Source organism: Anguilla anguilla, chromosome 12, assembly GCF_013347855.1.
Source record: "Anguilla anguilla isolate fAngAng1 chromosome 12, fAngAng1.pri, whole genome shotgun sequence".
In the NCBI taxonomy this organism is placed as follows: domain Eukaryota; kingdom Metazoa; phylum Chordata; class Actinopteri; order Anguilliformes; family Anguillidae; genus Anguilla; species Anguilla anguilla.
The window spans coordinates 10,661,838-10,682,153 of record NC_049212.1 but is presented as its reverse complement, the minus strand read 5'-3'; the positions used below and the strand labels follow the sequence as shown (position 1 = coordinate 10,682,153).

At 51.4% G+C, this 20,316-nt stretch overlaps 1 protein-coding gene across 1 annotated transcript in view; it reads right to left on the bottom strand.

Annotated features, from left to right (window-relative positions):
- The window catches only part of atm (ATM serine/threonine kinase), a 38,011-nt gene that overhangs the window by 4,920 nt on the left and 12,775 nt on the right, over positions 1 to 20,316 (bottom strand). The window contains exons 28-55 of the mRNA XM_035385975.1: positions 19,474 to 19,673; positions 18,532 to 18,706; positions 18,191 to 18,355; positions 17,097 to 17,229; positions 16,515 to 16,610; positions 16,231 to 16,402; positions 15,232 to 15,373; positions 14,814 to 14,993; positions 14,375 to 14,552; positions 14,006 to 14,111; positions 13,574 to 13,735; positions 12,087 to 12,195; positions 11,091 to 11,179; positions 10,455 to 10,557; positions 10,219 to 10,367; positions 10,004 to 10,108; positions 9,589 to 9,708; positions 8,687 to 8,921; positions 7,387 to 7,551; positions 6,344 to 6,463; positions 5,674 to 5,891; positions 4,237 to 4,444; positions 3,659 to 3,784; positions 3,151 to 3,291; positions 2,359 to 2,497; positions 1,923 to 2,005; positions 855 to 995; positions 80 to 196 (exon numbers count right to left, since the gene is read on the bottom strand). Coding sequence (XP_035241866.1) covers positions 80 to 196; positions 855 to 995; positions 1,923 to 2,005; positions 2,359 to 2,497; positions 3,151 to 3,291; positions 3,659 to 3,784; positions 4,237 to 4,444; positions 5,674 to 5,891; positions 6,344 to 6,463; positions 7,387 to 7,551; positions 8,687 to 8,921; positions 9,589 to 9,708; positions 10,004 to 10,108; positions 10,219 to 10,367; positions 10,455 to 10,557; positions 11,091 to 11,179; positions 12,087 to 12,195; positions 13,574 to 13,735; positions 14,006 to 14,111; positions 14,375 to 14,552; positions 14,814 to 14,993; positions 15,232 to 15,373; positions 16,231 to 16,402; positions 16,515 to 16,610; positions 17,097 to 17,229; positions 18,191 to 18,355; positions 18,532 to 18,706; positions 19,474 to 19,673 — 4,077 coding nt within the window. The remainder of the gene's footprint in view (positions 1 to 79; positions 197 to 854; positions 996 to 1,922; positions 2,006 to 2,358; positions 2,498 to 3,150; positions 3,292 to 3,658; positions 3,785 to 4,236; positions 4,445 to 5,673; positions 5,892 to 6,343; positions 6,464 to 7,386; positions 7,552 to 8,686; positions 8,922 to 9,588; positions 9,709 to 10,003; positions 10,109 to 10,218; positions 10,368 to 10,454; positions 10,558 to 11,090; positions 11,180 to 12,086; positions 12,196 to 13,573; positions 13,736 to 14,005; positions 14,112 to 14,374; positions 14,553 to 14,813; positions 14,994 to 15,231; positions 15,374 to 16,230; positions 16,403 to 16,514; positions 16,611 to 17,096; positions 17,230 to 18,190; positions 18,356 to 18,531; positions 18,707 to 19,473; positions 19,674 to 20,316) is intronic.

Sequence of the window (20,316 nt, the reverse complement as noted above, 5' to 3'; positions counted from 1 at the left end):
CTGCCGAAAGAGAGCGCCCGCGGGTCAGCCTGTACCCGCGCCACCCCCCGCCCCCCCCGCCCCCTGGGCGGGACGGTACCTTGTAGCGGCGGATGTTCAGCTTCCTCTTCCGGGTCTCGGCGTTGCGCTGCAGGAGCGTGGAGCACATCTGGAACACCTGCTGCATGACCGCGTCCTGCCGCAGGTCGTCCTGGCCCTGCGGACCAATCAGCGCGGGCCGGCGTCACGGCACCGACCAATCGCAGCGCGGAATAACCGTGCTCGGGGGCCGATCGGCCAATCGGTGAACGGAACACTGAAGCGTGCAGCACATAGGCAAGCTGGGCAGAGTACTGAAAATCTGCGCTTGAGTAAAAGGAATTTTCCCATTTCCCTGTGGGAAAGCTGGCTATTCCGTCCCTCCCAGAGGAGTCACGCCGAGTGTGACAAGCGCATTCATCAGATCGAGCACAGAAATGAAGAAAAATGACTTCCCCTATTAACTCCTCAAATACAGCCGAGCCCTGTCATGGCCGAAACTCGACACACCCGCGGCTAACCATTAACCGGAGGACAGAGCGCTATATTCCAGTAAAGGCCGGCTATGCTACAGTTCTGACAGCTGTTATGCTCGCAAAAAAGATGTCAGGCTAATAATTAACACTGAGAACTTGCAATAGCGTCAGTATTGTTGAGCGCTCAAGACTTTCTGCAGGGTTTAGTTTTGTTAGAAAAGGAGTACAGTAAGCTCAAACACGCCGCTGACTGCACTCTGATTCTGCAGTTTTTCCAACGGCAAGGTCACCTTGCGGAGGACCACCAATCAGGTGCTTCTAAACAACGGTTGCCGTGGCGCGTGTTTCCTGTGACCTCACCTTGACCAGCTGCCGCCGGGCCTTGCCGTCGGAGCCCACGCAGTCGATGATTTTGGGGAGGTTGAGGCCCCCGGCCAGGTGGTAGTGAGGCCTGAAAGACTCGATGGTGACCAGGTCATCGTACCGACCAGTGGGGTCCACCTGCGCACACCAAAACACCAGGGGGGGTTAGGGTTTAGACCAGGGCTACACGGTCCGGAAATTATGCTAGCTGATGTCAATTCATTTTATTTGACGGGCTACAATGACACTTCATGAAAGAAAACTCCTTTTATTTGTATAACAAAACATTTCAACATTCTTGCTTAATTTTATTACTTTTTATTTATTTTTATACATTTTGGACTGAGAAGGTAAAAATGCCCATTAGGGGTGTAAATACTGATGTACTGCTGAAACAAAGGTAAGCTTTCCCCTTTAGTCTGTTAGAAATTATGATAATTGGACACCAGTGTCTAATTTAAATGTCCACTGGGGTTATAAGAACTTCTGAACGAGCCACTCAGCAAGCCCAGCTCGCTTACTGGTGCCTGCCTGTGGCAGATGGGTTCCCCCTCTGAGTCCGGTTCTGCTCAAGGTTTCTTCCTGCTATCAGTCAGGGAGTTTTTCCTTGCCACTGTTGCCCTAGGCTTACTCTCTGGGGGCCAGTTCTCTGTAAAGCTGCTTTGTGACAAAGCTCCTTTGTTAAAAGCGCTACACAAATAAAATTGATTGATCGATTGATTGAGAACATTAGTCTGCGCAGCGACTGAATAATTGTTTAGATTTGCGAGCCTGACTGGTAAATTAACAATATTTGGATCCAAAATATTTTGGATATGAATAAAATTTTTTCTAATGAATATGTTTATACAACTTTCATGCAGTACAAACATTTTCATTAGTAATGCACCTAACATCAGAATCTTAGCTCTAACCCTAATCCTCTAACCTTCCGAACTGCCAGAAGTGAATACTCAAACCAGTGATGTTGAGGAAGTGAATACTCAAACCAGTGATGTTGAGTATGTGAATACTCAAACCAGTGATGTTGAGTATGTGAATACTCAAACCAGGCCTCCTGCCTACCTTGATCTCCATTGTGGGGATCGCAATATCATCCAGGTCCTTAATTTTCATAATAGGCTGGTCAGAAGGAATGGGTATGGCTTCTGGAACAGAGGAAAGAGAAATGTTAAAGCTAGTCATGTGATCATGATTTGCAAGTCAAGAGGGAAACCTCACAAAGCATTTAGACCCAGGCTTCTCAAACTCGGTCCTTGTGGATGCTGTTTTTCTTCTCAGGAACATTCTCCAAACATTTTCCAATGGTGTGGTTTTCCCACAGTCGGCTCGAATTAAACAGTTTTCAGTTTTCTGTTATGAACATTTGGTTGCCTCTCAAACTGACACAGAAATAACTTCAATCTGTTCACTATTTTAGATTTGCTACCAAAGTCAAAGTCGACACCAAGGACCGACCGCCATTTTGTGTTCTGTTTTTCGAGCAGGGCTGGTCACGTACTCTTCTCGTTCTTGTGGCGGCTGGCGTCCAGGTAGGCCAGGGTGATGTAGGCGTTACAGAGCGCCTCCAAACCGCTCACCATCCGGCCTCTCTGCTTCCGGATCTCATTGATGATCCTGAGCGCCACGTCCGAACGCTCCTGGAACAGCAGCAGACAAAAACAACAGAACGACGGCCTCATTATTCTTTCGCTACAAGTTTTACGTCATTATCGGCGTTATTTGCTCCGTGTCCAACATCATTTTCACATTTCTTTGTTATATTTCTTGTCCTACATTTTCTAATCGTTTTAAATAAAAGCGCCACAAAATGGCACTTTTGAGATATACTGTAGGCGAATGATGAGCTAATATCGTCTTAACTGGCTGTTGTGTAAACAAATGTACACGTTATTATGTTCTTGTTTTCTAAATCCCCATCCATTAAAACGTCTCTCCGGGTATGAGCAAAACAAGGCTAGTTTTGAAGTTAATCAATGCAATACTTGGTGGAGAAAGGCTCCAGGTTGTTAATGACAACCTTTTGCACGCAGAAGTTCGCATTTATTTGCATGTATCTGTGATTAAATAGGCAGAGTCCTCCGCTCAGACCTCAGTAGCAGCCTGCTGACACCATCCAGGAAGTGTCTATCTAGCTCCGCCCACCTTATCACCCAGGAAGTGTCTATCAAGCTCTGCCAACCTTACCACCCAGGAAGTGTCTATCTAGCTCCGCCCACCTTATCACCCAGGAAGTGTCTATCAAGCTCTGCCAACCTTACCACCCAGGAAGTGTCTATCTAGCTCCGCCCACCTTGTCCAGCTGGGAGGGCTGTCTGGGGGTGCTCCTGGACAGTCGAGTGCGGGCGAAGTTCTCGTCCTTGTTCGCGTTGACCAGCGCCAGGATGATGAAGAGGGTGTGGTGAGGGTGGTCCAGCGATGCCCGGCAGATAAGCTGGGGGGGGGGCGCATAATGTTGTGTTAAGGGGGAGTGGGGGGGGGGGCGTATGTCGGTATTAACATGAAAACCGGTATGACACAGTACCACAATATGGATTTCGCTAAATCGTGGATACCGTAAGAAACTGTTTTGCTAAAAAAATAGGTTGCAGTACTTCCATGGTGGTACGTTTACTTTAAACACAGGACCAGAGTAAAGTCGAAGCCTGGGAATGAGCCTTTTGTTGAGCAAGAAGTGTACCCCATCTGGGACTGAAACCAGCAACCTCTAGATTATAAAAGCCGGTTTCCTCTCCGCCATTTTAGAGATGACGGCAGAGGACCTTCGGGGCCACCCTTCCCGGGAGCGGGCGGAGGGTCACCTCGTTGAGGACGTCGTGGAAGCCCAGGTCCTCGCCCGTCCCGCGGGGCACCTTGGTGCCCATGCGTGCGGCCAGCTGGTACATCAGGGGCAGGAACTTGTGGGACGGGATCTTCTCGACGGCCTCCTGCAACAGAGGAGAAACGGCACTGAGCACGTGCAATCCGAGCAGCCTGGTCTCCGAGCAACAGGCACGTGGTGGAGGGTGGTGATGCTACTGTGCTAAAATCATCATGTGGGGGCTCTCTTAAGCCACACACGGGCTGGGGTGTCTGTGTGTGTGTGTGTGTCTGTGTTTGTGTTTGTGTGTGTGGTCACCATTGCCTTCATGATGATGGAGTGTTCTTGACAGGTTCCTGAAATGGGGGGGCGTAGAATCATTGCATTCTCTAATCCCAGAGGGGTTGGGGAAGTGCTGGGGGAGGGGCTTGTGTTGGGGAGTGGGGGGAGAGATGTACACGGTTTGTGTTTGGGGGGGTGGGGGAGCGGCAGGGGGGAGAAAGCTACACGGTTCGTGTTGGGGGGTGAGGGGAGAGATGCGCACTCTTCGGGGGGGGGTCGGAGGGTTAGGCGGCCCACCTCCACCGCCTTGTTGACGCTGGCGTCGTCGGCGTTGCCCAGCCACAGGGCCGCCAGGCGGAACACCCACAGGTCCTGGTCGGAGCCCAGCGCCAGGCACAGCGTGTAGTTCTGCACCGCCTTCAGCAGGAAGCGCCGCCGGTCCGCCCGCAAGCCCGCCAGCGCCCGCTCGTCCAGCGCCAGCTCCCGCTCCACCTTCACCGTGTACCTGCCGCCCGGGCGCCACGGCAACACCGTTAACCCCACCCACACTGTTAACCCCGCCCACACTGTTAGCCCCACCCACACCGCTAACCCCGCTCACACCGTTAGCCCCACCCACACAGTTAACCCCGCCCACACCGTTAGCCCCACCCCCACATTAACCCCACCCATACTGTTAACTCCACCCACACCGTTAACCTCACCCACACCGTTAACCCCGCCCACACTGTTAGCCCCACCCACACCGTTAACCCCGCCCACACCGTTAACCCCACCCACACTGTTAACCCCGCCCACACTGTTAGCCCCACCCACACCGTTAACCTGCCCACACCGTTAGCCCCACCCACACCTTTATCCCCGCCCACACTGTTAACCCCGCCCACACTGTTAGCCCCACCCACACCGTTAACCCTGCCCACACCGTTAGCCCCACCCACACCGTTAACCCTGCCCACACCGTTAGCCCCACCCACACCGTTAACCCTGCCCACACCGTTAGCCCCACCCACACCTTTATCCCCGCCCACACCGTTAACCCTGCCCACACCGTTAGCCCCACCCACACCTTTATCCCCGCCCACACTGTTAACCCCGCCCACACTGTTAGCCCCACCCACACCGTTAACCCTGCCCACACCGTTAGCCCCACCCACACTGTTAACCCCGCCCACACTGTTAGCCCCACCCACACCGTTAACCCTGCCCACACTGTTAGCCCCACCCACACTGTTAACCCAGCCCACACTGTTAGCCCCACCCACACCGTTAACCCTGCCCACACCGTTAGCCCCACCCACACCGTTAACCCTGCCCACAGGCCTTCCGCCGGTGCTACATTACCATATAGCACATCCACTGCCACTGCTACTGTCCCTGGGCTCACAGCTTTCAAAGCTGAGAAAGCTGGGGGGCAAAGTAGTATAATGGGCAAGGAGCTGGTCTTGTACCCTAAAGGTCACAGGTTCGATTCTCAGGTAAGACAGTGCGGTTGTACCCTTGAGCGAGGTACTTAACCTGCATTGCTGCAGTATATATCCCGCTGTATAATTGGATGCAATGTAAATGCCATGTAAAACGTTGTGTAAATTTCTCTGGATAAGAGCGTCTGCTAAACGCCTGTAATGGATCCACACTGCTGAACCGACCCCCACCTCTTTTCAGTTTCGTCTCACGTACACAGTTATCGCGTGGCGGTCCGTTGCTGAGCAACCGGTCACTACGGAAACCCACCTGTTGGTGTTGACGTTGTGCTCCTTCATGAGGTGCACCTCCTCCTTGGCCTTCTCCAGCAGGGCCTGCTTGTTCTCGAACTCGGACGACTTCATGTAGTTCTCCATGCTCTGGTACTGCGCGTCCGAGAACCGGGCGAGGGACAGGTAGGCCTGCGTCTTCTGGGCCAGCAGACGGGCGTCCTCCCCGCCGGGGTGGTCCTCGATCACCTCCACCGCCTGCCCAACATGGCCACACGCTCACCGCTTATTACAGACTGCACAGACTGCATTCACTGCATTCACTTTCATACTTGTTTTTCTGACTTTTATTTTGATATTTTTGAACTTTTCAAAGTCAGGGTTTAATATCAGAGAGAGTTATCAAAATGGGCAACGACTCCATTTTAATTTAGTCCCGTTTTCTACTAATTTCCAGGATGGACTAAACTGAAATTAGGAGACTTTCTTTATGAAAGAGTGTCCTTAGTTTGCTTCTAGAGGCCCTAAGGCTTTGATATATGGATGTACTTCACACTGTTTAAACGTATTTCATGTATTTAACGCATTACTGCTCAGACTGTTTCCATGTAAAAGCCCCATGTTACTGCCCTACAGCTCTTATGTGGCTGGTCTATAAACTTAAGGTGATGATGTCAGAGCGAGTGCCCCAAAGGTGGGCGGGGCATTACCTTTTCCAGGTACGTCTCTAGAATGACACCTGGGCTCTCCAAGCAGGTCTCTGCCAGCCAGCTGCCACACAGCCGCAAGCACTCTGCGTACATGGGGCTCAGCGCAGGGTTAAAGTCCACCTGCACAGAGCAGCACACAGTCAGCACACACACAGTCACACACAGCTCACACACAGCTCACACACAGACAGCTCACATACAGTCACACACACAGTCACACACAGACAGTCACACACAGCTAACACACAGTCACACACAGACAGTCACACACAGCTAACACACAGTCACACACACAGCTCACACACAGTTCACACACAGCTCTCACACAGTCAGCACACACACAGTCACACACAGCTCACGCGCAGTCACACACACACAGTCACACACAGCTCACACACACAGTCACACACAGTCACACACCCACAGTCACACAGTCACACACTGACAGCCCACACACAGCTCACACACAGCTCTCTCACACACAAAGCTCGCACACACAGAGCAGCACACAGCTCACACAGTCAGCTCACACAGTCAGCACACACACACACAGACAGTCACACATAGCTCTCACACACACAGTTCACACACAGCTCTCACACACACAAAGCTCACACACACAGAGCAGCACACAGCTCACACAGTCAGCTCACACAGCTCACACACACACAGTCAGCTCACAGAGAACACTCAAGATTAAATTATGTACAAACCCAAAGACCACAACACACACTGTATCTTACAAAAAAAATCAGTTTTTTTCCCTCACACTCAACCTATGAGGCAAATGTTTAATCGGCTCAAGGGTAAACTTTGACACATTGTCTTCAAAGCCTTTAAAGATTTTTTTTCTGAAATGTACACACTGTCCAAACACAATGGACATACCTTTCCAAGTGCGCAAACGTTTCCAGTCCTGAGGCCATTTTTCCAGTGATATACAAACAGACCTCAGCTGCAGTCACTCAGTGGAAGAATGTGGGTCAACGCAATCCTCACCTGGTTTTTCAGTGAGCCACACCTGGTTGCTAGGCGCCTCTCACCTGGTCGCTTAGCGTCTCGATCATCTGCCTGAGGATGCCCAGCGCTAGACTCTGCTCCCGCTTGGCCCAGAACACCTGGGCCTCCTCCAGTTGCCATGGCGATGTGCCCGTCCCAGCGCTGGGCCTGCCGTGCTGCTTCATCTGAAACACCGCCCTCTCCGCCAGCTGCAGGGGGGTGGAGCCGGGCCAGAACCAGGTCAGAACCAGGTCAAAACCAGGTGAGAACCAGCTCAGAACCAGGTCAAAACCAAGCCAGAGCCAGGTGAGAACCAGGCAAGAACGAGGCCAAAACCAGGCCAGAGCTAGGCCAAATCTAGGCCAGAGCCAGGTCAAACGCATTGAAGTACCTGGCCTCATGTTATAAGACCATTTCCTATTACTCACTCCAATACTGACACACCGCCATTCAAATCTGACTGTGAATCTGCCTCCTGCTAGCCTCCACACTTTAATATTTGAATATCTTATTTACCATCATGTACACAAATATGAATATATGGCTTTTCACCAAAATCTCCAAAAAATTAAAGCATATATTAGAGTTAAATTTCTGTCATTTTAAAGAACTGTCGAGGCACTGATGATGTTGTCCTAAATTTTGAAGACCTTCAGTTGATTTGGGGAGTTTGTGGACCCATAAGTGGACTTGGGGGTTTATGGACTCATCAATGAATTTTGGGGAGTCTGGGGACAGGTCAGTGGAGTTGGGGGAGTTTGTGGACAGGTCAGGGGATTTGGGGGAGTTTGGGAACCCATCAGTGGATTTGGGGAAGTCTGGGGACAGGTCAGTGGATTCGGGGGAGTTCGTAGACCGGTGAGTGGATTTGGGGACCCGTCAGTGGATGTAGGAAAGTTTGGGGACCCGTCAGTAGACTTTGGGGAGTTTGTGGACAGGTCAGTAGACTTTGGGGAGTTTGGGGACTGGTCAGTAGACTATGGGGAGTTTGGGGACAGGTCAGTAGACTTTGGGGAGTTTGTGGACAGGTCAGTAGACTTGTGGGGGTTTGGGGACAGGTCAGTAGACTTTGGGGAGTTTGTGGACAGGTCAGTAGACTTTGGGGAGTTTGGGGACAGGTCAGTAGACTTGTGGGGGTTTGGGGACAGGTCAGTAGATTTAGGGGAGTGTGTGGACCGGTCAGTAGACTTGGGGGAGTTTGGGGACTGGTCAGTGGATGTGGGGGAGTTTGTAGACCGGTCAGTGGACTTTGGGGAGTTTGGGGACCGGTCAGTAGACTTGGGGGAGTTTGGAGCAGAGGTTTCGGTTGCAGGCGGCCCCCCCGGCGGACCCCGCCGCCCTCACCTGGGTGCGCCCGGCGGCGCGGGCGAGCCTGCAGAGCTCCAGCAGGTGGGAGGCGAGCGCGGCGCGGAGGCCCTCCCTCCGGCCGGCGTCCCGCTCGCGCAGGACCAGCGTCTCCTGCGCCGCCGTGCGGAGCGCCAGCACCGGCTCCAGCAGGCCGAAGTCGCTGTCGGCCAGGAGCTCCGAGTGCCGCCGCCAGCGCCCCAGCACCTCCGCCACGCCCAGCTCCGTCAGCCCGCTGCGGGGGAAACCAGACGCCGCGGAGACATCAGACCCCGCGGGGCAGGGAGGAGCCAGAGAGATTTGGCTCACAGTCGCCCCCTGGAGGTGGAACCTGATATTTATCGAGTGGCGTATCTCTGTATCAGTGGTTCTCAAATTCGGTCCTGGGGGACCACTGTGTGTGCTGGTTTTCATTCCAACCTCAACGGCAATCCCGGAATTTAAACAAGCTGTTCATTTTTCTTAATTAGGTGCATTTCATGTTTTAGAGCTGGGGTTCCCGGTCTTATCCAGAAAGGGCCAGTGTGGGTGCACACGCCTGATTCTACTAATCAACCACTAGAGTCTTTGCTAAGCACAGTGATTAGTAGAATCCGGTATGTGCACCCACACTGGCCCTATTAGCACCTAATTAAGAAAAATCAACAGCTTGTTAAAATTCTGGGATTGCAGTTGAGGTGGAATGAAAACCAGCATACACAGTGGTCCCCAAGGACCTAATTTGAGAACCACTGATATGGAGATATGCCATCCAATGAATATCAGGATTCACCTCCAGGGGGCGACTATGAGCACTAAAACTGGATTGAAAAGAGTAGAATTAATCGGGGTCAATGGCAGTTTCCCACGAATAATATTCAACAAACGAGTCTATTACAGGAACCCCCTTTTATTAGACTGACCTGCAGCAGAGTTCTCCCACGCTCTCCAGCTCGCTGATCCTCTGCAGGTCACACAGAGCTGGATACAGAGAGGAGACGGCCTCCAGACTGTCCCTGCACAGAGCCTCCACCTCAGAGACCCTGCAAACACACACACACACACACGCACGCACATACACACACGCACAAGCACACACACACACACACGCATGCACACATACCAAACACACCCACACGCACACACACACACCAAACAAACACACACACACACACACACACACACACACATTGACACATATACACACAGATACACATATACAGACACAACAGCACACAGACACATGCAGTTAGGGATTCAGGGCTGTGTACTGTACGTGTTGTGGTGCAGACGGTGAATGGTTGGCGCTCATTCGTAAGCGGTAAAGCTCTGGTGTACCTGGTGTTTCTCAGCGTTTGGCTGAACGCAGAGAACTCTTTATCCCTCAAAGCCTGCAGGGCGTAGAACACCGACTCGTTAAAGCCTGGGTCTGCTTTCTCACTCCTGAAAACCAACACGGACAAACCAAACGCGCGTCCTGTTACGCTCAGACCCAACGCTTCGACAGAACGGTCAACCTCCCTCCCGAATGCGCACGCACACGCCCTCCTCACCTGTCGGACAGGTGGCAGTCCCACTGTGTGTTCCTCCAGGCCGCCTGGAACTGCAGCTCCCTAAGCTCCGCCCCCCAGTCCGCCCCCTCGCTCTCCAGCCCCCGCAGGTACGTCACCAAGGTGCCGCACAACCCGAAATTCTGCAGGGCCTGTAAGGGGGGGGGGGGTGTCACAGTCAGAGACCACAAACCTCCCCTGCCTCCCCCCCCCGACATCACAACCACACCCGAGGTTACCTCCACGATCCCCACTTGTCGTGTGACGTCCGGGAGACTGGTGTGAAGGTCATAGGTCGCCAGGGCCTTCCCCCACTGAGCCTCATGTTCATACGTCCTGATCCTGCCAAGCACAGAACACGTTTACAATTTAATCCTTTGGAGAGCAGGTTTTTGGAATCTTTTTCAACATTCTAAGTCAGTGTTCTAGAACGCCATTGCTTTCAATTACAAGTAGCGATTGTTACATCAGCATTAGAATGTGTATACAGTATCACAATGGTCTTCAGTAATCTACACATCTATATTAAAAACTATATATCAGGGATCTCCTGTCCCATCTGGATCTCCAGAGCTGGAGGGCTGCAGCATTTGCACGTTCTTGGGATTTCCTTTGAATCAGCATCTAATTTAGGCCTTTGGAAACAAGGTGTGTGACCATTAGCCAATCAATGATTTCAATGAAATGAACACCAATAACCAGCAGACAATGCGGCCCCCTCTCGGGACTGGACACCGCGGCTCCCCAGGACTGGAGTTTGAGATATTTGCCCTACCTGCCACTACTTGCAAAAAGAGTCACCAAAAATTCAATTTTAAAGGGCCACACACTAAGGAAGGTTTGACAGTGATACTACACAATGTGTTACACATTACCTGGTCAGAGGACTGGCCATCTTGGCTCCCGCACACCCATACAGACTGTCTGGCTCTCCAATGCTCCTGTACACCTCAATCAGCAGGTCCTGAGGGGAAAGCAGTAGAGAAACACTGCATGAGCTGAAGACTTGTGTTAAGCTCAGACACACTGTAGAGCGATGTACTGCCACCTGCAGTCAGGTGATGCATTGCACCGTTACAGCCGGCTTTGGGTCTGTACAGAGCTGTAATGCGGAGTCGGGCCGCAAGCTAAGGGTGAGATGTTAGGCCAAGAGTGAGATGGGGGCGACATAGCTCAGGAGGTAAGACCGATTGTCTGGCAGTCGGTTCAAACCGGTTCAAACCCCGCCCGGGGCGTGTCGAAGTGTCCTTGAGCAAGACACCTAACCCCTAACCTCTAACTGCTCTGGCGAATGAGAGGCATCAATTGTAAAGCGCTTTGGATAAAAGCGCTATATAAATGCAGTCCATTTACCATTTACCATGTTAGGCTAAGAGTGAGATGTTAGCCTAAGTGAGAGATGTTAGGCTAAGAGTGAGATGTTAGGCTAAGGGTGAGATGTTTGGTTACGACTGAGATGTTAGGCTAAGTGAGAGATGTTAGGCTAAGAGTGAGATGTTAGGCTAAGAGTGAGATGTTAGCCTAAGTGTGAGATGTTAGGCTAAGAGTGAGATGTTTGGCTAAGGGTGAGATGTTTGGTTACGACTGAGATGTTAGGCTAAGTGAGAGATGTTAGGCTAAGAGTGAGATGTTAGGCTAAGAGTGAGATGTTAGCCTAAGTGTGAGATGTTAGGCTAAGAGTGAGATGTTTGGTTACGACTGAGATTTTAGGCTAAGTGTGAGATGTTAACCTAAGTGTGAGATGTTACACTAAGTGCAAGTTGTTAAGTTAAGAGTGAGATGTTAGGCTAAGGGTGAGCTGTTAGGCTGTAGTGCGTTTGACTGCCCTGGCTGAAGGATTAGAGGTGTAATGCAGAGTCGGTTGGTTCCACCTGTAGGCTGATGCCTGTGTCCTCCCCACCGTTCTCCGTGAGCCCGGTGATGGCGAAGTTCTGGCTGCCGTCCTCAAACAGTATCCTGCGGGACGTCCTGGACTGAGACCTGAAGAAACACACGGAAATCAGGGGCCCGAGCTAATCCGCTCTCCTCAAACAGAAAAGAAGGTTTTCTGTGCCAGTAAACATAAACTGAGGTCTTGTCCAAACAAACTGGAACAAAAAGTTTTCCTTCCTTTCCGTTTCCGAATCATGTTAAATGCACCTTCTGTAAGCTGCTTTGGCTAATTGTCTGTTACATATCTATATTGTAAATTGGAACAGGGCTTTTCCAGCACAGATAAATCTTTTGCGTGTACCCAAGCAAATATGTGAGTGACGAGGCAGAAGATAAGGAAGTTGGTACGGTACCACAGAGGTACGCGCCAGGAGAACGCAAAGGCAAAACAAAACCTTTAATCAATGACGTGTTCATCATGGGGCAGCAGTGTAGCACAGTGGGAAAGGAACTGGGCTCGTAACCAGAAAGTCATAGGTTCGATTCCTGGGCAGGACCCTGCCGTTGTACCCTTGACCTGTGCTGCTTCAGTATATATCCAGCAGTGTAAATGGATATGGATACAATGTATGGATAAATGGATACAATGTCAAATGCTATGTAAAAAGGTTGTGTAAGTCACTCTAGATAAGAGCGTCTGCTAAATGCCTGTAATGTAATAATAATTTAATCCTTATCATTAGGAGAGTTAAATGAACCCTGACCCAATAACGGGGAGCACCAAAGACCCTTCTCATGCCAGGAAAAACCCTGAAGGAGTTCAAACTTTAATGTTATTCCTGACTTAAATGAAGGCCAACCTGAGTTAATCATCAAATGTGTATAAACTTAAAAGCCTCTTGAGAAAGAGCTTAAATCGCGAAGGAAAACGTGGGGTGTGCATGAAACCGAACTGTGGAATCCGTGGAGTCAGCTGCGTGCGACACAGCGATGATATTCCAGCTCACAACCCCACGAATGAAGATTCCACCAGATGGGTGGAGCTCATCTTTGGAGAGGACGTGAGCAAAGTGTGTAAACCATCTAGGAATGCAGGTATTTCACCTTCCACCTCCCAGCCCCAGCTTCAGCTTCAAAATATTAGGAGTAAAGAATGTTCTGGAAATAACTCATTGTGCTATTGTGCTGTCCAATCCAAACACAACGTGCCACTCACTGGCCAATCAGAGAAGACTATACAGTGTTAGAACAAAGTGTAAAAGAATTCTCAAACACTGAACGCGGGGACCTCCTGATTAAATAAGCTAACGATAAAGAGGAATTCCTCTCTTTGTCCCGGTTATGAAACCCTGACACCTAAAGCAAACACGAAATACACAGCTAATCCAGCACACGCACCGCTACACCTCAGCCTGACCTTCGGCACGGTGCGGGTGGGGTTTCGCGACGCTAAACGAGGGTAGGCCCCGCCTCCTCCAGGCCTCACCTGCGGCCGTCCTCCAGGGTGGACTTGCGCCTGTCCACGTGGATCTCGGCGTAGAGCAGCGCGGTGAAGTGGGCGGAGCAGGTCTCGGCGGCCCGGGCCACCTCCAGGTAGTTCAGCTCCAGCCAGAAGTTAGCGTCGCAGACGGTCCCCTGGGAGGAGCTACTGCCGCAGACAAAATGATTGATTGGCGGACTGATCGGCTGATTGGCTGTTTGACTGTTTTATTGATTGAAAGCTGAGGCGTGTACATGGCACACGGCATCAGGAGAGAACGCGTTGGGGGACCAAATCACCACAGATCCTTAAACGAGCACAGCCAAGCGTTCTACAGCTCCTCTGACCCAATCTGGGTGTTTTTCCTATAGAGAGCGGGCTCATTTTTGTATTTGTGTCTGGTTTTTTTAGTTGTTTTGCACACGGGGACCAGCTGACCTGCCGGGCGGCGATCTCGGCTGGTGTCTCAGGTAGTCGATGACCGCCAGCATTGTGCGCAGGGAGATCTTGTCCACTGGGCCCTGGTTTGCAAAATCTGTCTCTCCTGTGGAAGGGTAAAATGCATTTTTAATATCCTTCTGAGGAAAAAGGAAGAGTTGAAAGGGTAGCAGGCAGGGTCAGAGTTCAGGAGAAAAGGGGGGGGGGGTGACAGTGTCAGCAACTGGGGGAGAGGAGGGAGGTGCACAGGGGTCAGAGATCAGGGAAGAGGAAGGAGGTGTTCAGGGTCAAAGGTCAGGGATGAAGAAGGAAACAGGCAGGGTGGGCGGTCATGGAGGAGAAAGGAGGCAGGGTCAGAGGTCAGCTGACCAGAGTCGGGGAGGAGGGGCGTGGTGGAGCGGCTGGAGGAGGAGGAGCTGCGGGCGCAGCAGGTGAAGAAGTCTCCGATGCGATTGGACAGCAGGGTCCTCCAGGAGCCATCCGTGTCCCGCAGCAGGACGTCGTGGACGAAGAGGGGCAAGGCTTTCTGGCAGAAGTCCGTCTTCACCTGTGTGCACAATAAACCAGCCAATGAGCAGTTCCAGTGTTGAACCACAGTTGAACCACAAACAAAAGTGTGGAAGTTCATTCAGTAATATGGATTAATCACAAAAACTACATTTTTTGTAACACAAATGTGCATTTACAACATATATGTAACGTTGTACACACTTAAATCAAGAGGTCCTTACCTGTACAGATACAGGGAGAGATGGACCCTTACCATGCATAGATACCTGTACAGGGGTCATAAGAGTGGGGCCTTTACCTGGCACAGGGGTCGGGACAGAAGTAGAGCCTCGCTCTGTACCCCCCCACTGTCCAGCAGCGCCAGACACAGTCTCCTCAGCCAGTCGCTGTGCTGCCCCTGCTGGGGGTCCCACAGAGCCGGGCTCTCCAGCTGCGCCCGGGAGTCCGAGCTGGCCTCCGGCACTCTCACCTCCACAGCCTGACAAACGGCAATAAGAACAGAAACCCTCACCTGCAAGGCCAACCTGCTGCCCGAAGGCTGGCATTACAGTCAGGAAATAAGCAGATGACAAACGTATTCATCAATAAACAAAAAAAACAAAAAATAGAATTACGTTACATAAATGCAATTCATCATCAAGGGTCACAACAGTCATACTCAAAGAGAATGGGAAGCAAAAAATAAATAAAAAGAAAAACAAAGAAAGGAGACAGACCTTCTTCTTGGCTGATCTGAAGGGGCAGAAGTAGACCAGCATGGGGTCCTTACTGTCTTTGTACGCCGCCCAAAACTCGAGCCCGGTCTGAGTGGCCAGGATGTCCCTCAGACACTGAGCAGCTGCCTGTCTCACCTCGATGCTACAGCGCAAACACAAGAAAGGGGGGAGAGGGAGAAAGGAAAAACAAGAGGGGCATTAATAGCTTCAATTCATTTTTTAACAGTCATGAATCATTTCATTGGACAACCTTTGTCACCCATTTAACCGCTAGTAGCAAGGAGATTAAAGGGAGGTCATGTTCACAGCAGAAAGGAAGAGGAAGTCACACCGGAGCTGCAGATTCTGGAGGGTGCGTGAGACGGGTGCGAGGGGCGTGGCCCGAATGCCGAGAGAGAGGCGAGCTTCCTGCACGCCGCAGAACCCGCAGTGGGGCATCCTGCTTATCGATGCCAAGTGGCCAACAGCAGGCTGCGTCACTGCAGCTCACTTCCTCGTCTCGTTGTGAGACGTTGCTCACTAGCGCCAGTGCGGCTGGCTCCAGTATAGGGGGTTTCAGCCACTCGTTTTAATGGAAGTCAATGGTAGCAATATGGTCAAAGTACAAAATAAAATTTTTTCCACAAGAAAAAGTAGTCACAATATGTGTTTTTTCTTTGTCTAATGTCTCCCCATATGCCCATTTGTTAAGTTATTGTGCTATTGGACAAGACGGTAATATTTTGTGGACAAATCAGGGACAGTTTGCATCACTACCGAATCACTGTATCCCATGCGCTTAGTGGACGACCGGACTACATGTCCCGACTGCGCCGTCTCAGGCTCCACTTTGTACAACATGGCGGCGCTCACAAACTACACTTCCCAGGCTTCAAAACCCTTTTCACAAAGCCAATGAGAGAGTCAATGGGTGACGTCACTGTGACTTTGTTCATATTTTTCTACAGTCTACGGTCAATGCACATCACTGTGAGTCACCGCGCGTTCTGCTAGCCTTACCGGTGGTGGGTGAGCGCGCTGTTCATGTATGTAAACAGGGTGAAGGCCCACCGCAGCTCGATGTCCACAAAGAGGTCGGAGGCGCGGGCAGTAACCCGATCCTTCCCATGGGGCAATGCGATGGTGGCGAGGTCCAGCGGCCCCAGCTCTCCCAGGCAGCTCCCAGCAGCCTCTGCGGAACACCACCACACACACACACCGCCCGAGGGTTAGAGGCGCTGTTTGATTCGCAAGCGGCCGCCACCAATCGTTTTCCAGCCTGTGACCCGGCCCACCACACATACCCAGGATATCCGCCCCTCCCGGGTGATTGACAGCCAGCTTGCAGAGCTGCAGGAGGCTGAGGACCAGCTTCACCAGCACACTGTCTGCAGGGTCCGCTGCAGCACGGAGAGAGATGCAGAGTAAGAGTCTGGCACAAAGACACACACAGGCACACACAAACACAGAGACACACACAGACACACAAACACAGAGACACACACACACAAACACACACACACAGACACACAAACACAGAGACACACACACACAAACACAGAGACACACAGAGACACACAAACACACACAAACACAGAGACACACACACACACACACTCACACACACACACGTACGCATACACGCAAGCACATATATGGGCATACACAACTGTACACACAGACATGCAAACATGTATGTAAACACATTCACAGACACGTAGCTCCACCCTCACCCTCACCCCCACCCTGACACTCGTGGAGCAGGCTCCAGCACCCCCACTCTCACCCCCACCCTGACACTCCTGGAGCAGGCTCCAGCACCCCCACTCTCACCCCCACCCTGACACTCCTGGAGCAGGCTCCAGCACCCCCACCCTCACCCCTACCCTGACACTCCTGGAGCAGGCTCCTGATCTGGCCCCTCTGGGTGCGCAGCAGTCTCCTCAGGTCCTTGAGCCCCTCCAGACGGGCCAGGGGGAGGGAGTCACAGGAAGACACCGACAGGAAGTACTCAATCTCCTGCGAGGACACACAGAGAGCATTATTAGATACAACTGCAATGAGCACTCCACTGCATTCAACAGCAGGGCGAGTACTCTGACTGTTGGGGCTTTCACGTGTCTGACAGTGAGGAAACCTGTGTGGCCACAAAGAATTATGGGATAGCAGTGGGACATATGCCAAGGCCATTATATCACAAAAGAGACTAGACGCTTTGCTTTCGCTTCTGTTTTAGCAGTGGAGTTTCAATCACTACTGAGTCATTAGAGGACAGCAGGAGTTCCAGTGGGGAGATCAGTGGTGGAGAGATTTTATTAAGTACTCTGAGTTTGATGTCTTGTTATGGTACAGAGTCTTTGATGTGGTTCTGTCCCATGAAGATGGTTTGGGATTTTAGAATATGGATGCTACATGACCCAAAGCAACCAGAGAAGACTGTAGGGGTGGTACAGGACACAGTGCAAACACAGGTAATTGTGGGATATGGATGGTACAGGGCACAGTCCAAACACAGGGGACTATGGGATATGGATGCTATGGAACCCAATGCAGAGGGCTGTGGGATATGCATGCTATGGAACCCAATGCAGAGGACTGTGGGATATGCATGCTATGGAACCCAATGCAGAGGACTGGGGGGTATGGATGCTATGGAACCCAATGCAGAGGGCTGTGGGATATGCATGCTATGGAACCCAATGCAGAGGGCTGTGGGATATGCATGCTATGGAACCCAATGCAGAGGACTGTGGGATGTGAATGCTATGGAACCCAATGCAGAGGACTGTGGGATATGGATACTATGGAACCCAGTGCAGAGGACTGTGGGATATGGATGCTATGGAACCCAGTGCAGAGGACTGTGGGATGTGAATGCTATGGAACCCAATGCAGAGGACTGTGGGATATGGATGCTATGGAACTCAATGTAGAAAAGAATGTGTTAGGGTTAGGTTAGGGACGCTACAGCAGGTGTTACCTGTCGGAGGGTGAATTCCCCTGTGCTGTATTTGAGCGCGTGCTGTGCTTCTCGCAGCTGTCGGAAGGCGGGGCGATCTGGGAGGGGCTCCAGCAGCTGGATGGCCCTCCTCAGGTGCTCGTTGTCCTTATTTTCCATAATCAAGAACTGCAGCAATCTGAGGACCTGCACGCTCATACAGAACAGGAAATTCAGCAATCTGAGGACCTGCATGCTCACACAGAACAGGACATTCAGCAATCTGAGCACCTGCATGCTCACACAGAACAGGAACTTCAGCAATCTGAGCACCTGCATGCTCACACAGAGTGCCATCAGAACGTGATGTCACAGCCCCTTACCTGCTCTGAGATGGCTGGCTGGTCGGTCACCTGTGTGGTGAGAGTTCCAACAATGACCTGCAGGTGGCTCTCCAGAGCATCCTCACAGAACAGTACAGCTGTCCGGCACACGGATTCCAGCAGGTCCAGGCACAGCGAGAGGCTCCGGGTAGTGACTTCGTCTAACTGGGCCGGGCTGGGTACAGGCAAGAGGAGGGGCAGCACCGTTAGTATCTACTGTTACAGCATTGCAGCATCTTAATGGGAATGAGCTGTTACAGTAGTGTAGCATCTTAGCGAGATTCTACCGCTACAACACTGTAGCATCTTAGCGAGATTGTACCGTTACAACACTGTAGCATCTTAGCAAGATTCTACCATTACAACACTGTAGCATCTTAGCGAGATTCTACCATTACAACAATGTAGCATCTTAGCGAGATTCTACCGTTACAACACTGTAGCATCTTAGCAAGATTCTACCATTACAACAATGTAGCATCTTAGCGAGAATCTACTGTTTCAGCACTGCAGCATCTTTTATTTTTTAAATTTCATTTTATTTATTATACAAATGGATATAAAAAAAACTTTGGCCCTACTCAGCAAATTTACTGGTTTGCAGAGGGTTCCTGTCCTGCAGTGGTAAAGAATCTACCACCTCAGTACTGCAGCATCTTAAAAAGAGCCTACCATCACAGCACAACACCGTCGTAACCAGTATCTACCATTACAGCACCATAGCATCTTAAACTAAATCCAGCATTAAAGTACTGCAGCAACATCAGAATCTGTCAGTTCGGCACCTTAAACATTGAACATGCAGAATCTATATAATGGAAACGTAGCATCTGAGCCACTGTGTAAAAGCATGGCTGCATAACGATATATCTTCCTCCTTAAAATCCTAGAGCGCTCGCAGGCTGACAGACAGACCCCGGACAGGAAGTGACCCGCGCGCACCTGCCGTTGATGTGGTGGATGAGCGTGTAGACGACGTCTCTCAGGACGAAGGCCCAGGCCCCGCCCAGCCCCTCCTTCACCTCGCGGAGGAGCAGGCCCACGAACAGGCGGTACACCAGCAGGATGCGGTGCCGCTCGTAAGCGTTGGTCGTCTCCGCCACCTTCTGGCAGACCGCCAGCAGGATCTTCTGGATGGAGATCTGACCCCAAACAAAGGGGGGCGGGAACAACACACATTGCAGTCATCGCACGCTTCGTACAAGGGTGGTCGCTGTGTCAAGATGAACAACTGAAACGTTGCATTTATATCGCACTTTTACAGACGCTCGAAGTGCTTGGCAGTGATGAGAGGGATCTCACCTCGCCCACTACCAACGTGTAGCACCCACCTGGATGATGCACGGCAGCCATCTTGCGCCAAAACCCGGACCACTCATTAGTTGAGGTGGAGAGGAGGAGAACTATTTTTGTTTAGCCAATTAAATCAGGGGATGATTAGGAGGCAGTTTGAGAGAGCCAGGTTGGGAATTTAACCAGGACATCGAGACCCCCCCTACTCTTTGCGATGAGTGTCATGGAGTCTTCAATGACCACAATGAGTCAGGACCTCGGTTTAATGTCCCATCTCAAAGGAGGCATCTCCTACAGCACAGTGTCCCCATCACTGCACAGGGGCATTGGGGTTTAATCGACCAGGGGGAAGAGTGTCCCCTGCTGGCCCACTGACAACACTTCCAGCAGCAACTTAGCTTTCCCAGGAGGTCTCCCATCCAAGTACTAACCAAGTCCATACCTGCTGAGCTTAGGCCATTCGGCAGGAGCGGGGCGCATGGACACCCGTGT